Source organism: Pteronotus mesoamericanus, unplaced genomic scaffold (assembly GCF_021234165.1).
Source record: "Pteronotus mesoamericanus isolate MK-2021 breed Mesoamerican mustached bat unplaced genomic scaffold, CSHL_Meso_final contig_181, whole genome shotgun sequence".
Classification (NCBI taxonomy): Eukaryota; Metazoa; Chordata; class Mammalia; order Chiroptera; family Mormoopidae; genus Pteronotus; species Pteronotus mesoamericanus.
In genome coordinates, this window is record NW_026555077.1 from 5,273,398 (window position 1) to 5,298,370 (window position 24,973).

The 24,973-nt window shown below is 37.9% G+C and overlaps 1 protein-coding gene across 2 annotated transcripts in view; it reads left to right on the forward strand.

Annotated features, from left to right (window-relative positions):
• Positions 1 to 24,973, forward strand: part of GIPC2 (GIPC PDZ domain containing family member 2) — a 79,876-nt gene that overhangs the window by 20,438 nt on the left and 34,465 nt on the right. For both annotated transcript variants that reach the window (XM_054566897.1, XM_054566896.1), the window contains exons 2-3: positions 8,243 to 8,428; positions 16,784 to 16,964. In XM_054566897.1, the coding sequence (XP_054422872.1) occupies positions 8,243 to 8,428; positions 16,784 to 16,964 (367 nt within the window). The remainder of the gene's footprint in view (positions 1 to 8,242; positions 8,429 to 16,783; positions 16,965 to 24,973) is intronic.

Sequence of the window (24,973 nt, forward strand, 5' to 3'; positions counted from 1 at the left end):
GAAAAATAGTCATATTAAAATATTTAATAACACTGCTGTTTTAAATGTCCATAAGACATAGCTATTCCAGTTGCTTATATTTAAAATCATATCCACAAATAAGGTAATGCAAGCAATGCAAGCTACCCAAACCCATAATTTCTTCCAGAGATCTTTGGAACGTGTGGAATCTTGGGCCAACTCAGTTCCTGTTTAAGGAAAGCATTACACAAAAGAAAATAGAAAATCGACTTCCTGGAGTTGTAAAAATGAATTTTGATATGTTCTTTGAGACATTTGTAACCTGTTTGTGGACCAGGATAGCTTTTGAAGCACTAATGAGAAATGATTTCTTTAACCCTATTCACAAAGTGCATTTGTGGCATTATTATATATAGTGCCATCAGAGAAAAAGCAATACTAATTTATGTTAATGGGCTCTACAGAGTAGTTCAGTCTTTATCATCCTAGCCATATCGAGTTTCAAGGGTGCGTAATCATGACCATGTGAGAAGAGCTAGATAGTAACAATTGATCTGTAAAGGCATGGTAAGATTACTGTCTATGAGTTACCCTTCCGCAACAAAGAAAGTTGAAGGATAATGTAATTTATGGGAGAAAATGAAAGTCATCATGGTTATGACATTAGAAAGGAGCAAAATCTTAAATCTTTTGGAGAACTAATATAATTTTAAGAAGCTGTCAAGCATAGGTATATTATTTGAGAAACATCTGTATTCCAGGAATAGTAATAATAGCCTTTATATAGAGTTTTTTAGTTTAAAAAGCACTTTTATAGATAGTCTCTAATTGTCTATAACTTTGCAGGTAGACCAAGCTTTAGTCATACACATGAGTACCAAGGAGGTCAAAAGATTGACTAAGTTCACTTTGAGTACAGACCTGGGGCTAGATCCGCAGCTCTTACCTCTTAATCCATTGTTGTTTCTCTTTCCTTGTAGCATCTTTTCTTTCTTTTTAACAACCGTTACAAGGATGACATAACTCCTCTTTAGAGATCTATTTATTTTGCTGATATTGGACATATTGTTACTTTTTTGGTGCCTGAAATTTTTGATAGAGGGGATAGAATATGAACTTAATATAAAGAAGTGTAATATCTCAATGCATTAAAGGAAACAATTTACCATGTACCTCAGACTTTTTTTTGAGTAGGTAGAAAGCACTTTTAAACCATGAAGAATTATGAAGATCCAAAGGATAATAATTCTATTAGTCATGAATCTTTTAGTGGAAAACAGCAGAAAATTCAACCCAGAATGGACTGGTGAAATTATTTGCTCATGTAACTAACTAAACATTCTGGGATAGGACTGTGTAACAGACAGGGTGCTTTCAGCTGCGAGTAGCACAAAACTATTTACTCAAAGTGGCTTAAACAAGATGAATCATATTTTATGTAAGGTGGAATGGGCTCACCAATGTCAACAGCCTAGGTTTATTCCATCTCTGCTTTGCTTTTCTTGACATCAGTATCTTTGCTCATTTGGTTGGTAAGATGAAAGCTGGAAATTCCTAGACTGTATACAGACAAGGCATCATCCAGGGGAAGAAGCAGATATCTTTTACTGTGTTTGTTTCTTAGTAAAAGAAATATTTTCCATGAGCTTCCTAGATGTCTTTCTCCCATAGCTTGTTGGCCAGGATTGGGCCACATGCATATTCCTAAATCACCGCTTAAACTAGTTTAAGTCTTATGTCTAAACAGGGGATGTGAATCACTTTCTTCTAGAATGCATAGGTATAGATATCTGATATCTGAAGGTTATGCTAGGAGGGAGAAGGACGGACAATTCTCAGTGTCCACTGCTGACTGTATTTTGATAAGACACTGGATCCAGAGGCTCTGCCCTGATCCACGCGTCAGCCTGATCCCCAGGCTCACTCTTCTAGTGTTGCAATGGCGGCTGCAGTCATTTTAGACTCCAACTGGGGGTGAGGGAGGGGGTGGAGGGGAGACGGGGCAGAGGGGGAGGGCAGAGAGGATGAGAGACAGAGAGACCTTTACAACAGTTTCTATCAAAAAGAGAAGATTCCCCAGAAACCCCAACAAATTCTTTCTTGGATATTGTTGGCCTAAATTTTATTTTGAATTAGTCATTAACTAATTTAAACCTAATCATAATTCATTCCCCATGGAACTGAGGATGGGGTCACTCTCTCCCAAGCTACCATATAGCTTAAAAACGGGGAAGGAAAAGATTCCAAAGGAAAATCAGGGGGCAAGGGAATAGATATTGTAGATACTGATGTCCAGCACGAAAATAGTGCTAGGTCTCTGTCATGCAGCCCCAAAGGACAGTAACTTTCTCCTCCCATTGATACATTTCTCGTGTACCTAAGGCACACAATAAGACGAATAAGACAGTAAGATAAATCTTTACCTACTAAAAGTATACAAAGGAGTATATGATAAGTCCCACAAAAGATGTATGAAATTTAATAAGTATATAGAAGATGGTGAAGTAATGTTAGCCTATGGCGATAATAATGGAAAATGTAGTATTTTAGCTAGACTTTATTGGATGGGGAAAATTTTTTTGACACACACAGACTGGGTTTAGAAGTTGTATTTAAGCGATTACATTTTTGACCAAGGGAATGACATATGTGGATATATGGAGATAGAAAAAATACAAAGTATAAAATTGATAAATACAGAAATTCTAGAATTGAGCTGCTTAGTATAGTAGCTGCTAGTCAAATATGGGTAAATGTGTCTAGTTCAAATCAAGGGTAAGGTGTAAGGGTAAATACACCCTACATTTTAAAAACTTAATAAAAATGTAAACTACCTCAATTTCCACATTTATTGTATGTTGAAACAATATTTTGGGTAAATGACATTATATAATTGAGGAAATTAAATTAGATTAACTTAACCTATTTCTTTACTTTTGTTAATGTGATCAATAGAACATTGCAAATTATGTGGCTTGTCTTGCATTTCTATTGGGCGGTGCTGCTTAAAAAAATTGAACAGTCATGATGTTACTGAACAGCCAATGGGGTTCCCCTGCCTGCTGCCACCCTCTGGGCAAAATTCCAGAGGCAAAGGTTTGGTGATAAAGGAAAGGAGTCTTTATTTAAAAGCTTCACTATTTTGGAATAACAGCTTTCCACATGCCTTATTCACTTAAGCCTATCAATTAAAGCTAAACTCTAACACCTGAGTTCTCCTAGTTTTTCCCTGTTAGTTTTTTGTTGGGAAATGTTCTTCTGGTTTCAGGAACTGCAGCCCTGCTGACAGGCGAGAGGGCCCCAAGGCTGGAGCTAATCAAGGAGGACTTGGGAAAATAGGCCACTGAGGAGACAAAACCTGTCCCCCTGGCAGGGGCGCAGCTCCTGCCTACCTCACATCACCCTGTTTGGCCCTGGAGGATGGCTGGCTAGTCAATGATGGGTAAGACCCCTCGAAGGCAGGGGCAACCTAAGACAGGCACAGCCTCATGGGGCCATCAGGGAAGGGCTTGGGGGACACAGAGAAAGGGCAAAGAACCCTCAACCTTCAGCTTTGATATGGCTGGAGTCCTCATTCTATCTCAAAGAAGTCTCCTTATCTCTTGGCAGCTCTGATCCCCCGCCTGGATCAGGTTTGAAACAATACTGGAGACAGCCCTAACTTGGATTGGGCAGTTCCTGGGGGAAATCAGGCCTAGAAGTAAATTCCTTGAAGCATGCTTTGTTTTTTCCCTCAAAAGCTATGATAGCCAGCTCATGCTGGGAAGGAAATTTACGCTATTCACAGACCCTGACCCTAAACCCTTTGGCATTCTTATGTTTACACTTTCATGTTTACTCGTCTCCTCTTGGACCCATGTAAATCGGCGTGTTCCTGCCATTTACTTTCTTCAAAACATCATCTCTTTTCTGTAAACATTAACATACTGATGTAATGAGATCACCTGTACATTCCTATTACCTAGTCCCACTGATAAGCCTTTCAATAAAAGCCATTGGAGACAGGTATTCGGGGCCTTCTCCACTAGAGGGAAGTGCCACCTCTTTCCCTGGGAGACAGAGAAGTGTCTGGAATGACTTATTTTATTTCCCACATCCGTGACGACCCTGGGACAGGCTCTGCGGGATCAGAGTTCGACCTCCACCTCAGCTGGCACCGAACAAGGACCCTCAGATCCAGAGCCCTGCGCCACCTCAGTTTTTAATTATTTCTATAGGGTTAGTTTACAAACTAAAACAATATAATATACAAAAGCTGTACAATTTTAGAATGGCAGGCTTCTGCCTCAGAGCTTGTCCCCTTTAGAACATCCAAAGAATAACCCTGCCCCCCTCTACCAGGCCAGCCTGATCCTAAGCTGTGCTCAGGGTTCCTTTCCATCCCAAATACTGTCCTTTGGAAAATGCAGGCAGCTGCAGCATGGTCATCCAGGCATCCTTGAGGAAAAAGAGAGCACCAGCAAGCCAAAGAACCCAAGAGCCTTCTTGTATTTCAGATCTTCTGGCCCATAATTCCATGTGCTCTGGAGGCGTTCAGCTTCTCAGCCAATCCTGTCCTAGACTGTTTACCATCACCTTGGGCAGCCTCTTCCTTCAGCCCCTTCCTAGTTCTCTCCAGTGATCTGATCACATCTCTGTATCAATGAGTACTTGGTCTCATGAAAACCATCAATGAAGGTGGTAAAGCGCTAAATATAGATACCGAAGCATATGTTAAGGATTACATTTTACAATGAAAAACATTAGAAAGGTTTTATCTAATGGATGGATCCTTTTCCCTATATGATACCTTGCCTTGTGTTACTTTCTTTTGATCTAGTTTGTTCACCAGAGAGTATAAAAAGCAATGTTAAGTATTACATCTTACTGCCTTTTATCTAGCATATTTACACTCTGGTGGCAAATTTTTTTTTTAAAAGAACATTGATAATATGACTGCCTCGCTGTTTCTTATTTTTTTTAAATAGAAATCTTTTAACATTAAACATTTATTGTCTGTGTTGATTGGGCAAAATTATAATTTTCTTATCTACAGCATGAAGATAATAAAGCCTAGTACACAGGTATGTTGAATTAAATGAGATAAGTGAACATGTATATTAAATACCATTCTGATATAAATGGAGCAGGGCACTGTTAGCTGTTGTAGGAGAGAGAAAGATGACTAAGATCTCATATCTCTCAGAGTAAGAGTGACAAATATGTGTTATACCAATTGGACTTCAAGGCAAAGTGACTCAGACTCTTGAATGAGGCACTGGATTTAAATAATGTGAGAAAAACAAAAAGAATGATTGATTCTACCTGGGCAGTCATAGTTGAACAGAGTGTCAAATAGACAAGGGCATAGGAGTGGATTGGGCAGACAGGCATTTTAGATTTCGGATTGAAGGAGATGTATGAATGAAGGTAGGAAAGTTCATAATATGTATTTGAGTTTCCTTTGTTTTAAATATTCATGGATTTTGATATATTACAACTGGCTCATGTTGCCTCATGCTACCTCACTGGAGCATCTGCCCGCCAGGCAGCTCCTTGCACATAGAGACTGGTCATATTCATTTTTGTACATCCAGAGTGCCGCACAGAACCTGGCAAAAGGCAGGTGACCAACAGGTAATTGGAGAGTAGATGAATGAGCACCAACTTTGCAACATTCAGAAAGTGGTGTATCATTTATTTTCTAGATTGAAATACAGTACAGAGGATGTGTTTGAATTTCTAGGCCCTTTGTCTATGGCCAAGCAGCAGTGAGTGTGCCTGGTCTCATCTGAATTTCTAAACCTTTTATCACATACTTACAGATAGGTTTGCTTTGCCGATAGTTGTGCATTGAGGGTGTGTGAGTGTTAGGTCTTCAGTTTTATGTGAAGAGTTGACCCAAAGCCATGGAGCTTTCTTTACTTGCTGCTGCAGAGGGCTGGCTCTTATGCCACCTCCCAGGGACCGTTCCATTCCTGAAGGTATTCAACACAGCTTCCTGTGGAGCTCCATTCCCTGAAGGTTAGAGCTGGCTCCACTCTTTCTCCCAGAAAAAAATGAAGTCTTGCCTGCCAACTTTTGGCTACCTGGACTGAAACATTATTTTGCAGGAGAGGAAGCACAATGGAAAAGGGGTGTGTCTCCAGGAAATCTAATTGCTCTGCAGTGAAGCATGTGAAAAATGGAAAGAAAGGAAGTGGCTTAATAACTAGAATTCCACTTTGTGTGATATTTCCTTTTTGGGTTTTGTCTCCTGCTCTGTTATATTACCAGTATGTTTTAATGTTTTATTTCTTGTCTACCTGGTAAATTGCTTTTATATATATTAGCAGTGTTTTGGATCCACTGTGAATAGATTCACTATAAGAAAAAAAACAAGAAGAAAACTGTGTTTATTTCTTTATTCATTTCTCATGATTTTGAGAAAGGAAGTCAGGAAAAGCTGTTTTCTACGCATACTCCCTTCACACTCTACCCATTGTTAATGATCTTTGTTAGTGGACTAATTAAACCATTGATGTTACCATTAAAATATGAAGTAGCCATTCTTGGCTTAAATGACTTTTTTTTCTGTGAATAATACAATTTTTGCATTACAAATATTTGCAAAAACTTCCTAACAGCAAAGTCAAATATATTATGTCCTCCCTGAGAACACAAAAGGTTAAATTTAAAGGCCAAGCAGTTAGCACAGCTCCACAGATGTGGATCAAAAGAGGAAAGGGTGGGGCAGTAGTTTTTCCTTCCAGGCATTTATTGTTTGTCCCCTGCAGGCCTCTTCCTAGACCTCATTACTAACTTCTTTCACATACCCCTCGGGTTTGGTCAGAGCTGGGTTTGGTCAGAGCTACACTGACCATGCTGGACTTTTAATTGTATAGCAGGGAGAGTAGTTCCAATTTAAATACACATTTTGATGTGACTTAAAAAGCCATTTAGTAAGTAGTAATCATCCCATTTGTGAGACTCATGAGATTCATGGATATATTAAGGCTCAAGATTCCAGGGGGAATTAGGAATATTTATTAGGAATATATGGGGGAGAGTTGGAACAAGGCTCAAGGATGGAGGAACAATCCATCCTTGTTCCTCCAAGGAACAATATTTGTGGCAAATATTACTTAATGAAAAAGTTAAAAAACTTTGGTATAAAACAGCTCTATTAAAATGGCCTTCTTTGGTTTGGTACATTGAAGGTAGTAAATGTTTGTTGAAATGTATTTCTAAACCAATGCCATATTTTCAACCCTCCTTCTCTTCTTCTGTTTTTGTATTTGGGCCAACAAATTACCCAAATTATGGTTGACAAACTTGAGAGTAGCACTGCAGAATTTAGTAAAATGAATCATATTTTTGAAGGAAAATGAGATCAAATAAAGACTTGTTACACATAAGAAGTCCTCTGAAAATTTCTGTATAACTTTCCAGTGCCCAGTTTTTTTATTCTGTCCCTACCATTGTGTGAATTGCCAGGTTGCATTAAGCTCTCCAGACTTCAGTTACCTCCTTTTTAGGATTAAGACTAACTTTAAGGCCCATTTTAGACAAACTTTAGACATATTCATGTTAGCACCTCGTTCACTAATTAAATTACTTTTCTCGAGCAGAATAAATGCAAGACAAATAAAATTTTCCTCATTAACTTTTTTAACCTGTTTTCAAAAATAGTCTTGCCTGTGTTTTCATTGTGGTGTACATAGCATGACATTACCTCAGGGGACACAACCTTTGATTGCAGCATTGTAAGTGGGAGGTAACAGAGCTTCAAACAGCTTTGGAGTTGGTGAGACCTGAACTGAATCTTGACTGACAAGTACTGGCTTAATGACCTTAGGCAAATTATTCACTCTTACTAAGGCTCCATTTCCTACTGTGCTATGGAGCTGATGATGTATTTATAAAGTTATTGTGAGGATTAAACAAGATTAGGAGGCACAGAGCCTGGTTTATGGGAAACAATACATATTACCTCATATTGATGTAACCTTTTTTAAAATTGTTTTTTAAAATTACAGTTTACATTTATTGTCATTGTGTATTAGTTTCAGGTGTACAGCAGAGTGGGTGGACAGTCACGTACCCTTCAAAGCGTTCCTGCAACTGTATTTCCAGCACCCAACGGGCACCGTACACAGGCACTGCAACACTATTGACTGTATTTCCTGTGCTGTACTTTATTGATTTAACCTCTTATATCATAAATTAAGGACTATTTCACTCAAATACTTACTAAGTAAACTAATGATTAGAATGTTTTCCTTATGGAGACTGACCTAAAATATTTTTTTTCTCCTTGCAGATCTTATATTGCACTTTAAACACACCAAAAGTTGACATGGAAAAACTCTTAGGATCACAAATAGGTCTTGAAGATTTTATATTTGCTCATGTGAAAGGGATCAAAAAGGAAGTGAGTGTGTATAAATCTGAGGATTCACTTGGTCTCACCATTACAGATAATGGTGTTGGCTATGCTTTTATAAAGGTAAGTCTTAAAAAATAACTGTGTGACCTAACTGAGGGTAATATTTAAGAAAACCTACCTAGTCAAAGAAAGTTGGAAATGGTTTTCAGCGTGAAGGTCATCTCAGAAGGGATGGACAGATTGGTAATGTTTTATTTTAAAATGTTTTAAAGATGTCATTTTTTGTTTACCCTTTTCTTGAATTTCTTATGTTCAGTTTCAACTTCCTCTTGAAATTAGAACTTACTGAAACCTGGCCCTGCTGCCTACTCGTTATCCCTATGAGCTCTTACTTGCAGGCCTTTGGGTCATTAACACCTGATGACTTCCATGCTGATTTCCTGATTTAGGCCATTTTCCTAAGAACTGAGGAGTGGTAAAAAGAAAAATAGACTCATCTCTTAAAACTAACAGTTCTATTATTGTGATAAGTAGCTGTAATAACACTGACTTACCATGTACTAGGCACTTTGCATACATTTTTCTCACTTAATCTTTACAATAGTTCTACATGGTTGGTAGTATGTTTTTTATTTTATTTACTTTTTTGCTGAGGTGTAACAAATTTTTAATGTACAGCTTAATGAACGTCTATATACTTACACCTGTGTGACCACCACCCAAGTTAAGGACAATTTCATTTCCGCCGCCCAGAAGGCTCCATTGTGCCCTTTGCATTCACAGTTCTGCCCCACAAAGGCAGCCGCTCTTCTGATCCTGTCGCCATAGTTTGGTTTGTTTTTGAACTTCATGTAGGGAGAATCATATATTATGTACTCTACTGTTTCAAGCTTCTTTTGTTCCACATAAGTTCCAAGATTCATCCATGGGTAGGCACTGTTATCAGCCTCTAATTTACAAATGTAGAAAACAAGATTAGGTAGCTTGCTCAAAGTTTTGCAGCTGGACAAATTCAGGGTTTGAGTCCAAAAGATCTGACTCCAGAGTTGGCAGTCCTAGTACTGAGCTAAGAAAAAGTGATAAACTCCATGCAACAGAGCATGTTTTCATGCTTTTATTTTGTCCAAATCCTTGCTTTGCTGAAGCATTGTCATCATTTAAAAAAAAACAAAACAGTCTTAGGAAAGTCATCTTCTTAACTGTAAATAGTACCTTATTTAACTTCCCATTTGATAGAATGGCTATTTTTAGCTCTGCAAAAGATATGACTGTGCTGAAGGTTGAGTGGGTGACCAAATGGAAAATCCGTGAGTTGGAAAGACATGTGGGATTATCAGGGGGAAGCTCAGGACATGAGGCACACGCAGTAATGCCTTTCTAATGTCAGCAGGGAAGGGCTTGGAAGTTTTGCAAACATGCATGAGTTTTTTAGATCTTAGCCTCTGATGTTCAGAGCTTGTGTTTCTATTTTTTTATGCTTTGTCAAACGTGTGCCTGCCTCAGAGCGCTAGTCACTAGCCCTGTGGAGATAGAACACATGGTGGCATGGAGACCTGGTGCATAAATTAAGCTGCCAACACATAGTTCAACTCTGAAGAGAAATGAATATTATACTGTGTATGCAGTTGATAGGATTTTTTAAAAATTGAAGGGGGGGATAATTTCAGACATACTGAAAGAATGTAATAATAACATAAAGAACTTCCATATAACACTTTACTGAGATCTCTAGTTTCTACCATATGCTACATTTGCTTTTCTCTCACACATGTATTATGTGCATATATACACACATAGACATATATATAATTTTCCTTGAACCATTTGAAAAGTTGATTGCCTATATCGATAATCTCTTTATCCCTTAATACTTTAGAATGTAGTTAGTTAGGACAAAGATGTTCTCTTACATATAACTATAGTACAACTATGAAATTCAGAAAATCGATCAGTGATATAATGCTTTTAAACTAATCTAATATGTCCATATTGCAATTTTATCAGTTGTCCTAATAATTTTATCTATAGCATTCCGCCCCCCCCGCCGGTATAGGTCCAATATAGGATCATGTATTTCATTTAGTTGTCATATCTCATTAGTTGTCTTTATTCTAGAAAAGTGTCTCAGCCTTTTGTAGAATATTCCCTCAATTTGGGTCTTTCTGATTTTTTCTTGTGTTGAAAAACAGATTGAACATTCTTGGCAGTAAAAGTAGGTAAGTGATGCTGTGCCCTTCTTATTGCACTACATCAGAAGGTGCATCATGTTGGCTTGTCTCATTTATGATGTTAATTTTTGTCACTTGTCTAAGGTAGTGTCTGCCGATCTTATTCATTGCAGAGTGATATTTTCCTTTGCAACAATTTGTGGGAAATACTTTGAGACTAGGAAAATATCCTGTTCTTTTATTGTATCCCACAGATTTTGCATCTATTGGTAAGTCTTGCCTGAATCAGTTTTTATTACAATGATTGCAAAATGGTGATTTTCCCCCCCTAATTCCATCACTCTTTATATATTTATTTTAAAACATTCTATTGAAAAAAAAGCACTCCATTTATTAATTTGTTTATTTATTATCAACAAGGACACATGATTTCTTATTTTACTCAGTGATTTATAGCCCATTACCATTATTCATTTTGGTGCTACTCTGAGAGTAGCCAGCCGGAGTCCCTTTCAGCTGGCACCTGTACCTGTTGGACATGGCTCCTGCCATTTTAGTGATCAGGTCCTTCCTTTTGGCACAAAATAATCTAGACTCATCTTACATCTTTTCCTCACGTCTGGAATCAACCATTTCTTCTAGGAGCTTTTGTGTGTGTGTGAGGACTGATATTTCAAAATGCTGTCTAGATGCTAGTTGTACTCATTCATTGCTCCTGCAGTGTCATTGTGTCTATTCCTTTCATTGGCAGGGTCAGAAAATGTGCAGTTTAGAAATTATGACTTTATTATTAGGCTTCCAATTATATTCCTTCTGCACACAGTTCTTGGCTTCCCCATAATTTACTTTCCAAAATTACTCATTTGCTTAGTCCTATAATATACACAAAATAGTTTTAGAATTGCTATATCTATACTATGCAAAATGAACCTATTAAGAAGTTTTCAAGATTTATATGTATTTGTTGTTTTTAAACTATATATAGATATATATTTATGTATATTATATATAAACTATAAATATATATATATTTTTAAAGTACTCTATTCAAAGATTACTTGGAATATATTTTCTCCTGTTTCCTCTCCCCATGATTGTTACTCGTTTGAAAAACTATTGAATCTAGTTGCTTTTCTGAATTGAGTTTGAGTTATTCCTCATTCTTGTTGACTTATTTTTTTCTGAATATGTAAAATATTATCATGATTCAAAAGTTAAAGCTATTTTAAAAGATCTATTCAGAGATGTGTTTCTTTTCCCCTAGCCCTTCTATATCATTACTCATTCCCCCCACTCCTAAGAAGGAATCAATTTCATTAATTTCTGGTTTACCATTCCAGAGTTTCTTTTTGCCAAGATAAGCAGACAAAAGATGGGACTTTCCAAGAATAGCATGGTCTCTGCACAAGGATGATGTGCAGTTGTCTTTGTATAGGTCCAGTTTTAGTGTATGTGCTGCTGAAGTGAGTACTAGATATGCTTTTAGCCATGGCTGTACGTCAGGGTAGGTTGGAATTAGAGTAGAGCAGTGTGCTAGGGCTTCAGATGAGAGGGTAAGGTAGGGAGGGAGGATTCCATGATTAGGAAGGCAGTGTAGTGTGATGCATAGGAGCATGATTTCGAATCAGACACGTCTGCTTTCAGTCTAGGTTCAACCACTTATTAACTCGCTGTGTGACCTTGGACAAGTCATTAAACTTCTCTATGCCTTCCCTCAAATGGGAATATTAGCAACAACTTTATAGGATTATTTGGGCATATAATGACACACATGAAATGTTTTACAGTACTCGAAGTAGATAGCTAATACTTTAATGATAACAATAATAAAAAGTCATCACATATTTAGGAGATGAGATCAATGCAGAGAAATATATTTCATGGTACTGCATGGTCCTCACAGATGAAACTCTTCAAGTGAAAAGACAGCAGACTTAAACATTTGTGATTTTAGTAGTCAAGTGTCAACATTTCCTAGGAAAAAGTATATGAGTCAATCAGAAAATTGAGTATATTTGAATAAGAAAATCTATAAATTCCTTTAAGACTGGAGTTGGCAAACATTTTCTATAAAGGACCAGGTGGTAAATAGTTTAGGCTTTGTTATAATCTCTGTTGCAACTACTCGACTCAGCCATTGCAGCACAGAAGCAGTTATATACAACATTTAAATGATGAGCACAGCTGTATTCTAAGGAAGTAAAACCATATTTATGAGTGCTGTAATTTGAATTTACTATAATTTTCACATGTTGCAATTATTCTTTTTTTTCTCCCAACCATTTAAAAAGGTAAAAATCACTCATAGTTCATGAGCTATATAAAAAAAGTGGCTATATGAGCCATTGTTTGCTGATTGCTAGTTTAAGAGAAGACTTTGATTCAAAGTAGAATAAGGGCTTATACCATGTAATTAAGAAATGAGGCTGAATTGACTTAAAAAACTAAGTTTATTTTGAATTAAGTGATTTATAAATAACCACAGAACTCTCAGTCTCAGAATATCCTCTTATAGAAATCTTTAATGTGGGGTACTTTTACTTTAGTAGAACAAAGTTAGTCACATTTTAGCATGATCTTTATTCCAAGGAAGATGGTAGTCATGTATTTCTAACTTTCTGATCACTTGATTATCCAGATCTAATAATCAGCAAAGTTGGAATACAGTTCAAAGGGGCAGAGGATTCTAGGATGGAAGGTAGGATCTGTGAGAAGAGGGACATAAAGCCAGAATAGAAGCAGTGATCTGGGAAAACAGATATTGGAGATCTAGAAGCCATGATAGAGATGAGTAACAGCTTTAGTAGAAATAAGTGAAAGTAAAATGGAAAGGTGGGGGTTGTTAAAATAGAGATTTCAGAGTTCAAAGGTGATAGGTCATTTTCTTTCCCAGCTTTATTGAGATATAATTGACATATAACATTGTGTAAGTTTAAGGTGTAGAGCATATTGATTTGATACACTAATATATTGCAAAATGATCACCAAAGTGACAGGTCCTCTTGGATAACTATAACCCAAAACTCTGCTCTTGGGGTCATCTCATCTGACTTTTCTTTCTTTTTTTCTTGTTTCTTGTTTTTTTTTTTTTTTATTATTTTAACTAACTATTTTATCTTGGGTTAGTTAGATCTATCTGATTCTGAGTGATGTGTGGAAAGAACATACATTTTACAATTTTACCACCTCCATTTGAAGCCCAATTCTCTTGTTTATTAGCTGTGTTATTTTGGTTGAACCATATTTCGTTGTGCTTTGATTTCCTCATTCATTAATGGAATATTAAATATTTCCCTCCCAAGCTTGTTGTGAGGACCAAATGAAGTAATTATTTCCAGTTGATATATGACTGTTAGTTTTTTATTATGAACAAGGTTTGAGGCCAGTGTTAGGAGGGTCAGCAGCACAGATCTCAAAGTTTCTGACCATAGTGGAGGGACACACAGCTCTAACAACTTTGATTCTAATGCTGAAGACTTTGGGAAGTGTAGGTTGATCTCTGTGATTCTAGTTCTGCTGATATCTGTGATAAGAAGAGAGAGTTTTGTGCCTTTGAGATGAAACAATGGAAGATACTATAATAATGGTCTGAAATGGTTGGGAACTTCTAAGTTTAATAATGCAAATCTTTATCTTCCAAGAAATATTTAATGCCTTCTTCTTTGCTTTTTTTCTTTTTAAATCCTCATCTGAGGATATTTCCATTGATTTGGTAAAGGGAGGGAGAGAGAGCCATCCACAGATTGAACCTGGAACCGAGGTATGTGTTCTGACTGGGAAAAGAACACGTAACCTTTCAGTGTTTGGGACAATGCTCCAGCCAGCTAAGCCACCCAGCCAGACCTCTTCTTTGCCTTCTTTGGCTTCAATCTCCAAAATCTCTCAAAGATGAGAGAAACTTCTAAGTGTTGTAGAGAAAGATATGAAGTGACTCAGTAAATAAAGTATAGAGATAATGCCTCTTTTTTTTTTTGCCTTCCTAGTCCTTTGTGCCTGAGTAGCACTTTTTGCGATATTATTAATCTCTATCAAGTTATTGTATGGCTATCAAAGTATATTAGATTTCAGAAATTTGTCTCAACTGCCATCGCCTTTATCTACTTAGGAAGCTAAGGCTCAGGTAACCTACAAGATGTATAATCAATGTCTCCCTCTTTGCTCCTATGTCTGGTTCACCTTGTAGTTCTCTCCTCCAAGTTTATTCTGTTGATTTTCCTGTCTCTTCATCCCAGATCCTTCTCCGCTGCCCCTGATGATTACGTATGCTTTGACTTTTCTCTTTCCCACCTGGATTCTCACCTTGCTGACTGCGGACTTCTGGTAACTGCCTTTCCTCTCTCTCCCGGGGCACTGTGCTGGTGACTCCTGTGGCTGCTCACAGGGCCAGGCCAACTTACATTTCTGTCACTCTACCCTTTAATTAACTGGTAAGATTCATGCATGTTTTTAAAGTTTTTCATTTAATTAGTTTTATATAATGTTTATTTTAAATAAAATTATAGCAATGTCTTAAATGAAAAATAATATGTGAAACTGAAATAATATGTGAAATTTGTATGGTTGTAGTTGATTGAAGAAAAATATGTTCAGACTCTATCAAGAAATAGAATAAAAATTGAGAAGAAATTTAGAGTTACAAATTTTCACATTCTCAAATGATTTAAGAATGGTTAGGTGACAGAATATTACAGATTTTTTTTTCTTTGTTTCTTTGGACTCTAATGTTTTGTTTGATCTTGTTTATGTTTCTGTGAGTTGTGCATTGTGGCTACCATTGTTTGTTTTTGTGGCTTAAAAGACTAATATGGACTTATAATAGAACAATGTCAGTTAGATATGAAATTGCTGGATCCTTTGCTTTATAATTAACCATTTGTAACGATAAACGATAAGCTCTGTTTGGGCATTCTTGTGTCATTGGTATAAAGCATATTACTAGTTACTACTACAGTGAACATAGCAATGTTCTTAAAATTTCGGGGTAAAAAAATACCTATTGTGAGTTTTGGAATATTAGTAATAAAGTTTAAAAATTAAGAAATGTCCAACCTTCCCAAGTTAGTCTTTTACAAGTCTTTTTTTTTTCTTTTGGCAGTATTATAAAGATGCTAGGGTACATGAAATCAGTTCTCTTAACTCTTGGACACAGTGATCCATCAGCCTGCTGATTCAGATAGTATTCTTCCTCCTGGCAAGAGTGGGGAATACACATACTTTAATCACATAATAGCAGCAGCCCCTGATATTTCTATCCTATTATTCCCATGAAGGATTTGTGATACCTGAGGCAGACCATGGCTTTCATTTTGCTCCATTTCTTACCTTTGTGCAAGAACTTGTGCATCCTTTATAGGGTTGTTACTTGTGTACTTTTCTGGAGTTCCTGTCCCTAAAATCCCTTTAGCAATTCATATTGCTGTCTTAGGGAGTCTTAGGCCTCATTTTGAGACTGCAATAGAGATGCATTTTATATAAGTAAGATAGATTTTAAAAAAATCAATTTGAAATTTCTCCTTAGGTGAAAGGTCTTCTCACCTAAAATATATAAATGTGAAATGATAGTATAAAATCATTCTTATTGGCTCCCCAAATGGTAACCACACCTGTCTTTTATTAGGTATCATTTTTTCTTAGCTAAATTGTGCTAAGTCTTGAGTCACTACATTTGTAACTAAGGTTTAAAAAATATAGCAAGTAGAAAAATATCAAGCTCTATCCTTATGTAATGGGCTTCATGTTGAAATAATTCAGTAATCATTTATGGAGGGACTTTCCTCTGCAGGCATTGTGCTAGGTACAGGGCACACAATGGTAAATAAGTTCATCTTCTTTCTCAAGGATATTATACTTCAGTAATGGAACCTGAGAGGTAAATGAACATTTGCACTGTGGTTATGTTGAACTTGGCAAATGACTTGATCTTCCTAAGCCTCAATTTTCCTGATCTATAACACGACAGTCATTAAGGTTGTTAAAATTAAATGAGATAGTAATGTAAAGTTCTTAGCTTAGAACTCTAGCATCTGCAGCAAAAAGCCTTACCTAATCTTGGGGAAGCAGCTTTGGGAGATGTCAGGAAAAGCTTCTCAGCAGAGCTGGTGACTGTGGGGGAGCTGAATTCCGGAGGGTAAGGAAGAATGGTTGGAGGTAAGATGGTTGTCTTTTGCTGCTTGGTCTTCCCTCTTTAAGTGAGCATTAAACTGCATTGTTAATATGTTAATATAGTTTATATAATGCTTCAAGAGCATGAAAAGTAATGTTATGCAATACTATTTTATATTAAGAGTTATCCTTAATTTCCTTGTAGAAAATTAAAGATGGCAGCATAACTGACTCAGTTAAAACAATCTGTGTGGGAGATCACATTGAATGCATAAATGGAGAAAATATTGCTGGCTGGCGTCATTTTGAGGTTGCTAAGAAGTTAAAGGAATTAAAAAAGGAGGAACTCTTTACCTTGACGTTAATAGAACCTAAGAAGGCATTTGGTAAGTTGTTTTTATGTGTGTGTATGAAATGTTCCTTTCCCCTGACTTTCCTCCTTCCCTCCCTCCCTCCCTCCCTCCCTTTATTCCTTCTTTAAATCATTTTATTACCACTATTTATATCATAGTTATATTTTTCAGGGCTCTGTGCTGATTTGTTTTTACATTTTTTATTTAAAAATTTTTTAAATTCCAGTTTACATTTAAAATTATTTTGTATTAGTTTCGGGTGTATAGCACAGTGTTATTCAGTCATACCTTACACAGTGTTCCCTCTGATATTCCCAGTTTCCCTGACTTAGCTCTCCAAGGAAAATGAGTACTTCAGGGTAGTCATTATTGCGGTGTGGTGACAGATGCTGCTGGTGTATCCGTTAAAAACATAGGAAATAATAGATAGGATAATAGACAGTACTACTTATAAGGAAAACAACCACTGAAGGAAAAAAAATTTCCTAGAAGGACATATTCTAAAGAAAGTATTTGGAGTTAGGAAGTCTTTGAATTTGATGTGGCTGTTCCAAGCTAACAGCAGCACATTTTATTGTGTTCGTCCTCCTGAGCAGTAAGGTTTTTATTAGGCTCTCTAAACTATACCAACTGTCATTCATGATCCTCAATAGCAAAAACTTTGGTTACACACAGAATTGGTATTTAAAGTAGTTATCTAGTCTATTTTAAAGACTTCCTTCAATACTTTTCTTCCATTGGCATTTTGAATTGGCAGGGTGGGACAGTATGAAATTACTTCGGTGTGACATCTGTACTTGCTTGTGGCAGCTGTGTTCTGACTCTTGTTCAAGCCCCTGGGGCCATCTCATCTCTAGGAAAATGTGCCAGCTTCTCTCCCAACCCAGCACTATTTCAATAAGCCAAATGATAGTCTCGTGTTCATCAGTGTTCAGATACCATCTTCAGAGTCATTCTGGGCCTGCCCTACTCATCCACGACCCCACCTACTTTCTGTTCTTTCCTTTGCTAACAGAACAGGACTATTCCTTGCAGTTTGTCTCTAATGGCTATTTTCTCTCTCTTTAAAAAAAAAAATATGTATATATATGTATATACACATATATACATATTTTAATCAAGCTGCACTAGTAAATTCTTTGCTATTCAAAAAAATGGAAATATTTTAACATGGCCATGAATATGCACAAATTCCTTGGATGAAGATGAAATGATAGTCCCTTGAAGCTGTGAGACAAAGTGAAACAACAGGTAAACCAACCAACCAACAAAATCTCATCATCAAAATCAAGCTCCTGTTAGATATATGATAAAAAGGCTAACTGGAATTAGCAAACTAGTGTCATGAAGTTTTAAAATTTACATTATTGTAACATGCCAGAACCCACAAGCAAATTGTCCACCTATTAGCATTACTGATATGAGTCAGGCCCCCTACCCCCCCCGCCCTTTATAAACAACTTTTACTTAGAGGTAAAACTCATTTATAATAAAGTGTGTAAAGCACACTAGTCTTAAGTATACAGCTTGAAAGATTTTTACGAAAGTACACATGACTATGACCATCACCCTAATCAAGAAATAGAACATTTATTCCTTCACAGAGTTTCTTTTTCCTTCTTTCCAATGTTTTTGTCCTCCCTTTCCCCTGCCCCTACCAAAGGTGCACCTCTGATTTCTATCACTGTTAATCTTGAGCTTTATATGAGTGTAATTGTTAATGGCTATTTTCTCAAGGTGGTTAGTGACAATGATGGGAAAATGTAGTGGATCCGGGGAATTACATTTCTCCTTCCTTTAGCAAGTAAGTGGCAGAGCCTAGCCATATGGAATTGGAAATTTTTTTCTGCTTCCAAGTGATTCTGTGCCATTTAATAGAAATACAGTATAGGTTATATTACTTGTGGACGACAAAGTTCCAAGAAGATGTAAGAAAAGAAGGCTTTATGCCAATACCTCTCCCGGAGGCACCATTCTAGAAACCACTGCCTTGGACACGATGGTGGTGCCCAGCGCATTGTGGCAGCTGAGCTCACTTCTAACTGACACAGGTGGGCCAGCACTTGGATTTCTGTCTAGCAGCTCCTTTTGAAGTGGCTTTGCTTGGTAACCAACTTCCCAGGTCTCATAGCATATAAACTGATAGTATGTGTCCCTGACCGGTGTGACTCAGATGGTTTGGCCTTGTTCCACAAACTGAGCAGTTGCTGGTGTGATTCCTGGCCAGGGCATATGCCTCAGTTGTGAGTTTGTACCCTGGTTAGGGCTTGTACAAGAGGCGACCAACTGAGGTTTCTCTCGCATATCAATGTTCTCTCCCTGCTCTCGCTTTTTACCTCCCTCCCCTGCTCTCTAAAAATAAAGAAATAAAATCTTTAAAAAATTGATAGCATGTAGGGAGTTGGAGAGAGAGATTCTTATTTGATTTAGACCCTTTGTAAATGTAAGTCATTCTCATAGTATAACTCAAGGAAATCTCTACCACGTAATCTTGTTTTCCAGAGTTAATCTTTTCCTATTTTTCTCTGTTGCCTCATAAGAATTCCATGAATAGATTTGAGAAGGACACTGGACAGATTTCCTAGTGAGGGTGTATTATTTCAGCATTCCAAGTTCTGGTGGTGCTGTGGGTTAGACTACCTGGAGGTTGATTTTTGAGACAATGATGGCTTTTTATTTTCCAAGGTTTCTGTGACAGCTTAACACAATTTAAGACTACCGGTCTACATGCATTTCCCCCGCTGTGGGTTGATCCTTGCCTCTGCGCCCCAGCCTGGGGACTTTCCTCTTAGAAGTAGGCCTTGCTGCTCTGCTCATTCGTCAGCCCTTAATTTTGCAGCTTATCTTTTTGCCTCTGAAAGAAAGTCAACACTAGTTTGTTCCTCACCCTCTGGCTTCATCCCAGCGCTTAGCTCTTTGCCAGGGAGGGCTTATACATCAGGAGGTACCTGGGAGACCAGGCTTCCCCTAGTTTTCTCAGTCCCAATCTTATCTTTTGCTATGTTTTCTTCCTTTTTGTGTTTTTCTAGCGTTATCCTTGATGTAGTAATTCAAATTTCCTAGTTTATTTTTTTTGTGATTATCTGACTCTGTCATCTTGGATTTCTACTAGGAGAAAGGGCCACTCTAGGTGAGGTAGAATTTTTTCTTCTCTGATTTAGATAGGCCATCTTGCCTGAAGCTAAGTATTTCTGGGATTTTACCAAAAGCTGTCAGGAATGGCCACACACTGCAGTATTTTCTTTCCTTCTTTTTTGCTTTTTAATCCTCATCCAAGGACAGCTTTACTGATTTTAGAGAGAGAAGGGAAGGGAGAGAGATAGAGAGGGAGAGAAATATTGATGTGAGAGAGAAACATTGATTGGTTGCCTGTTGTATGAGCCCTAACCGGGGACTGAACCCACAATCTAGTCATGTTCCTTGACTGAGAATCGAACTTGTAACCCTTCAGTCTATGGTACGACACTCGAGCCAGCTGAGCCACACTGGCCATGGTACCACTGTTTTCTTATCAATTTTCCTAAAGATTTAGCCTGAAGAGTCATGTGGATTGCGTGTGTCCCAAAATGCAGGAGGAAGTAGTGTAGTTAACTGTTTTGTAATGATGTAACATGAATAACGAGCACAACTTCTCAGCCATGAATAGGGTCCACCTGCTCCCATTTCTATATTTAGGTCTACCACTAGCCACATCCTACTTTAGGGGCATTATATGTGTCAAGATTTTCTGAGAGTTACAGAGTAAGCACTATCTAATTGAGAAAAAAGGCATTTTTTTTGAAAGTCTTAACAGGTAGATCTCAGAAACAAAGGCTGTTGATCCAACCTTGGGAAGCTTAGGAACCAAGGCTGTTTAAGGGATGTGTGAATCAGGAACCCTTCATGGTACTGGCTTAATTAACTCTTTCCAATTATTTTCTGCCTTCATGTTACTTTGCTTAGGGTTCAAATTCTTAGGATAGAGGGGGCAACTGATTAGGTCATATGCCCACCTTGATAGCTGGGATGGTAAGCTACATGATTGATAGGCCCACCAAAGTCACACAGAACAGTGAAGGGGAAATTTCCTTTTGGGTAGGAAAAAGGCAGATGCTGACATTATCATTCTCCTAAGCTGGTACCTTGTACTTTAGGCAGAGCAATGTTAGGTTTCTCTTGACTTTAAATCTGACTCTAGCCATGAAAGATACATTCAGTCTGGGTATATCAGAATGAATCTGAAGGGATGAGGGTATTGTCAGTTGGTTTTGGGTGACTGGTCTTAAGGATTTTTCTGCTAAGTGTTGGATACTATAAACGTGGTTGTCTGACAATGGACCATCTAGAAACTATGACAATATCAGCATTTTTTAGGGGTAAAGCCATCTTCTTTGTGCTGGCCAGCAGATTTGGAAGGGGCCATGCTCCACAGATGCGGACTTATGCAAAGGTCCTTCATTTATGTATCTCACCAATAATTTGAGGATCTTCTGTGTTTCAGGTGCTCTGCTAGTCAAAATAAACACTAAGAAAGAAGACTAAGTTATAGTTCCTGTCTTTGAGGGCCTCACAGGAGACCGTTATGTACTAAATTGTGCCCCCCTATAATTCATATGTGGAAGTTTTAATTTCCAGTACTTTAGGATGTGACTGCATTTGGAGATAGTGTCTTTAAAGAGGTAATTAAGTTAAAAATAGGTCATTAGGGTGGGCCCTGATCCAATGTGACTGATGTACTTATAATAAGAGGAAATTTGGACATGAAAACATAGAGGGAGAAAGCCATGTGAACATGAAGACAGTCATCTGCAAGCCAAGGAGAGAGACCTCAGAAGAGAGCAGCCCTGGTGTCAGCTTGATCTTGGACTTCCAGCCTCCAGAACTACAAGAAAATATGTTTCTGTTGTTTAGGCTAGGTGTTGCTTTGTTATGGCAGCCCCAGGAAAGTAACGAGGCCAGTAAGCAAAAACAAAACAACAACAAAAAACAAAAACAAAAAAAATGGTGCAATTTCTTTGACTATGGCAGTAGATCTTGGGCTCCCTAACAATCTGGAGGATACAGGTTTTGTATCTTAGCAGTCCTTAGGCCTTGGGCAGATGGCAAGAACATACTAAGATGTTTTCATTCAATAGGTGTTTGAGTAATTAATACATGTTGGTCATAGGGTGCTAGTTGGGATAATAGTCACTGTTTATTGGAGAGCTGCTGTATGCTATCACCATACTACATGCTTGGTGTATCCATGAATAAGATCCAGTTCTTGCCTTTAGGATGTTCATGACTAGTGGGGAGGATGGATATGAAAAGAAATAAAGCCAACGAAGGCTGTTAGAGGTGCTAAAACATACTAGAAGTATGAAAGTGGCAGACATCAAATCTACCTTAGGAGTTCAGGAAACACTTTCTCAAAAAGGGATTTGAGCTAAATCTTAAAAGAGGATTGTTCAATGAACAGATCAGGGAAGGTTGTCCTAGGGAGTAGGAACAGATTAAGCAAATGTGTAAAGATGTGGAGCAATGCTATATATCTGGGAATATGATGACATATGTCAGTGTGATTCGAATACAGGTTATAGGTGGTTGTGTGGCAAGAAATGAAGCTCAAGTATCAGTAGAGACCAAATTATCAAGGGCCTTATTATGAAGAAAAAGAGTGGGCAGTGGAAAACTAATGAAGGGCTTTAGGTAGGGGAGTGGCATCATGAAACTTGATTTTAGAAAGATATTTTGGAGACTGTTCCAGTGGAGGGGTAGGTTATAAGAGAGTGGTTTGGAAATCCATAGATTCAGTTGTATTAGTTGAGAAAGAAGATGAAATCCTGAATTAAAGCATGAAGATAAGAAGTAGTTCAGAAGAATAGACAGTGGTGTGCTGGAGCCATTTGTGCACATCTCGTCCTGCTTAATGACAGTGATACATTTTGCAAAATGTGTCATTAGGTGACTTTGCACTTGTGCAAACATCAGAGTGCACTTGTACAGACCTAGATGGTATAGTCTGCTACACACCTAAGTTATATGTTGTAGCCTATTGCTCTTTAGGGGAGGAAAAATAAATTTTCCTCTACCTTTTTGAGTTGTTGGATGAGACATCCTGTAATGAAAGATTCACAGGAGAAAAAACAAGCAAAAGTTTAATAACATGTATACATCCTGTATACCGAGACCCAGGAAAACTGAGTAACTCATCGCAGTGGCTGAAGTCACCACCTTAATTACCATCTTCAGCTGAAGACAAAAGAAGATGCTGGGGGTGGGGAGATCAGTTATGGGAAGTTACCAGGAAAAGCACAGCGAGCAAAGGTGAGGTGCGAATTTATCCCCCTCTTGTGGTACACCTTGAAAGACACCCTTACAAATGGAGATTTTTCTTATAAATGTAAATTTCTTCTGCAAAGAGTAACTTCTACTTGCTTTGCAGAGCTTCTCCCATGTCTGCTGTTTCTTAAAATTAACTGGCCTAAAATAATCCTTATGCCAAACAGATATTTTGGGGTGGCAACTTCTGTTCCCCTATAGCTGCTAGGCTACAAACCTGTACTGCATGTTACTGTAGTGAATACTGTAAGCGGCTGTACTGTATCTGTGAAAAGACCCTCACCCAGTTCCGAAGACTGAATTTGCAAGACAGGCACTGGGGAGAAGGAAGTGTTTTGCTGGCAATTCAAGAAAATGGGTGTGCTTTTTTCCGCAAAAACCCATCTTAATAATATCAATGCAGGCAGAGGCTTTTATAAGGATGGAGAGGAAAAGCAGCACCAAGAGTGTGGGGAGAGGAATGGGAAGTGCCACCTCTCCTAAGAAAGGAGAGCACCAGGGAGGGAAAGGGCTGGGGGAGTGCGAATCTGCCTTTTTGAGCTTTCTCCCCTCGCTAGGCTGCTCTCTCTCTTCAAAGAGGAACTTGTACATTTACTGTGGACACCAGCAATCCTTTCTCCCCTTCCCCACCCCCAAACAAACTTCTCTAAGCTATAAAAAAAAAGCTAGACAAGAAATGAAAACACAGGGCTTTATTTACATACCCTAAGAAAACAGTGTTGGCTATAGCCTTGATAGAAGGCAGAACACACACCCTTTATTGCTTAATTGAAATGGTTTTAATAACACAGTGGTAAGTATTTGTGTAATGCGTTGTGCTACAACAATGCCACTAGTGACAGGAATTTTTCAGCTCCATTATAATCTATGGGATCACTGTCATATACGTGGCCCATTGTTGACCAAAACGGTAAGTGGCACATGACTGCAATTTGAAGCCATGGAAATAGATCCAATTACTCATAATAGTAGGAGAAAATGATGAAAAACAGAGCTGTGGGGGAACCCCAGCATTTATGGTGTAGAAAGAAAAGGAGCCAACGCAGTGAGGAATGGCGGACATGGAGGAAGACAGCCTTCCACGTGGCCTTTATCCAAGCACTCAACAAGTCACTTGTCCCAAGAGCAGATGCTGCATTGCAGCTGTCCTAAAGTTGGCTGTGGGACTCTGAGGGAGGAATAGAGGCCTTTATAAAAAAGAATATTCTCAGAATCTCCTATCCTGGTTTAAATCACTGTTTTTCAACCAGTGGGTCTCAGCCAGTGTGTTTAGGACGCAAAGTAGAACACAATTGATGCTTTCACAGTGCTTTGTGCCTAGTAAGGATGGGTATTATTTAGATAACATTGTTTGTATGCATATGTGTGTGTTTCACTTTTATTTATATATGTGTGTATGAATATGTATATTTACTTATAAGTATATACTTATGGGTCATGATATAATCTATATATTTCTCACTCTGTGTCATAGCAAAAAAACATTTGAGAGCCATGGGTTAAATGACTCCCTTATTGAAAATCTGTAGTTTAATGAGAAATCTCTCCCATACCTAAGATGGTTTGTTTTGGTCAGCTGCTTTCTGATCCAAAATTTCCTTCTAGCCCTGAGTTGATGGAAACTTTCCTAGTCCTTATCAAGTATTGGCTGGGATGTCTCTAGTGGTATTTTCTTTTTTCTTTCTTTTTTTTGGGGGGGGGGGCACGGCTCACTTCCTTTTCTCTTTCACCAATGAAAGGGA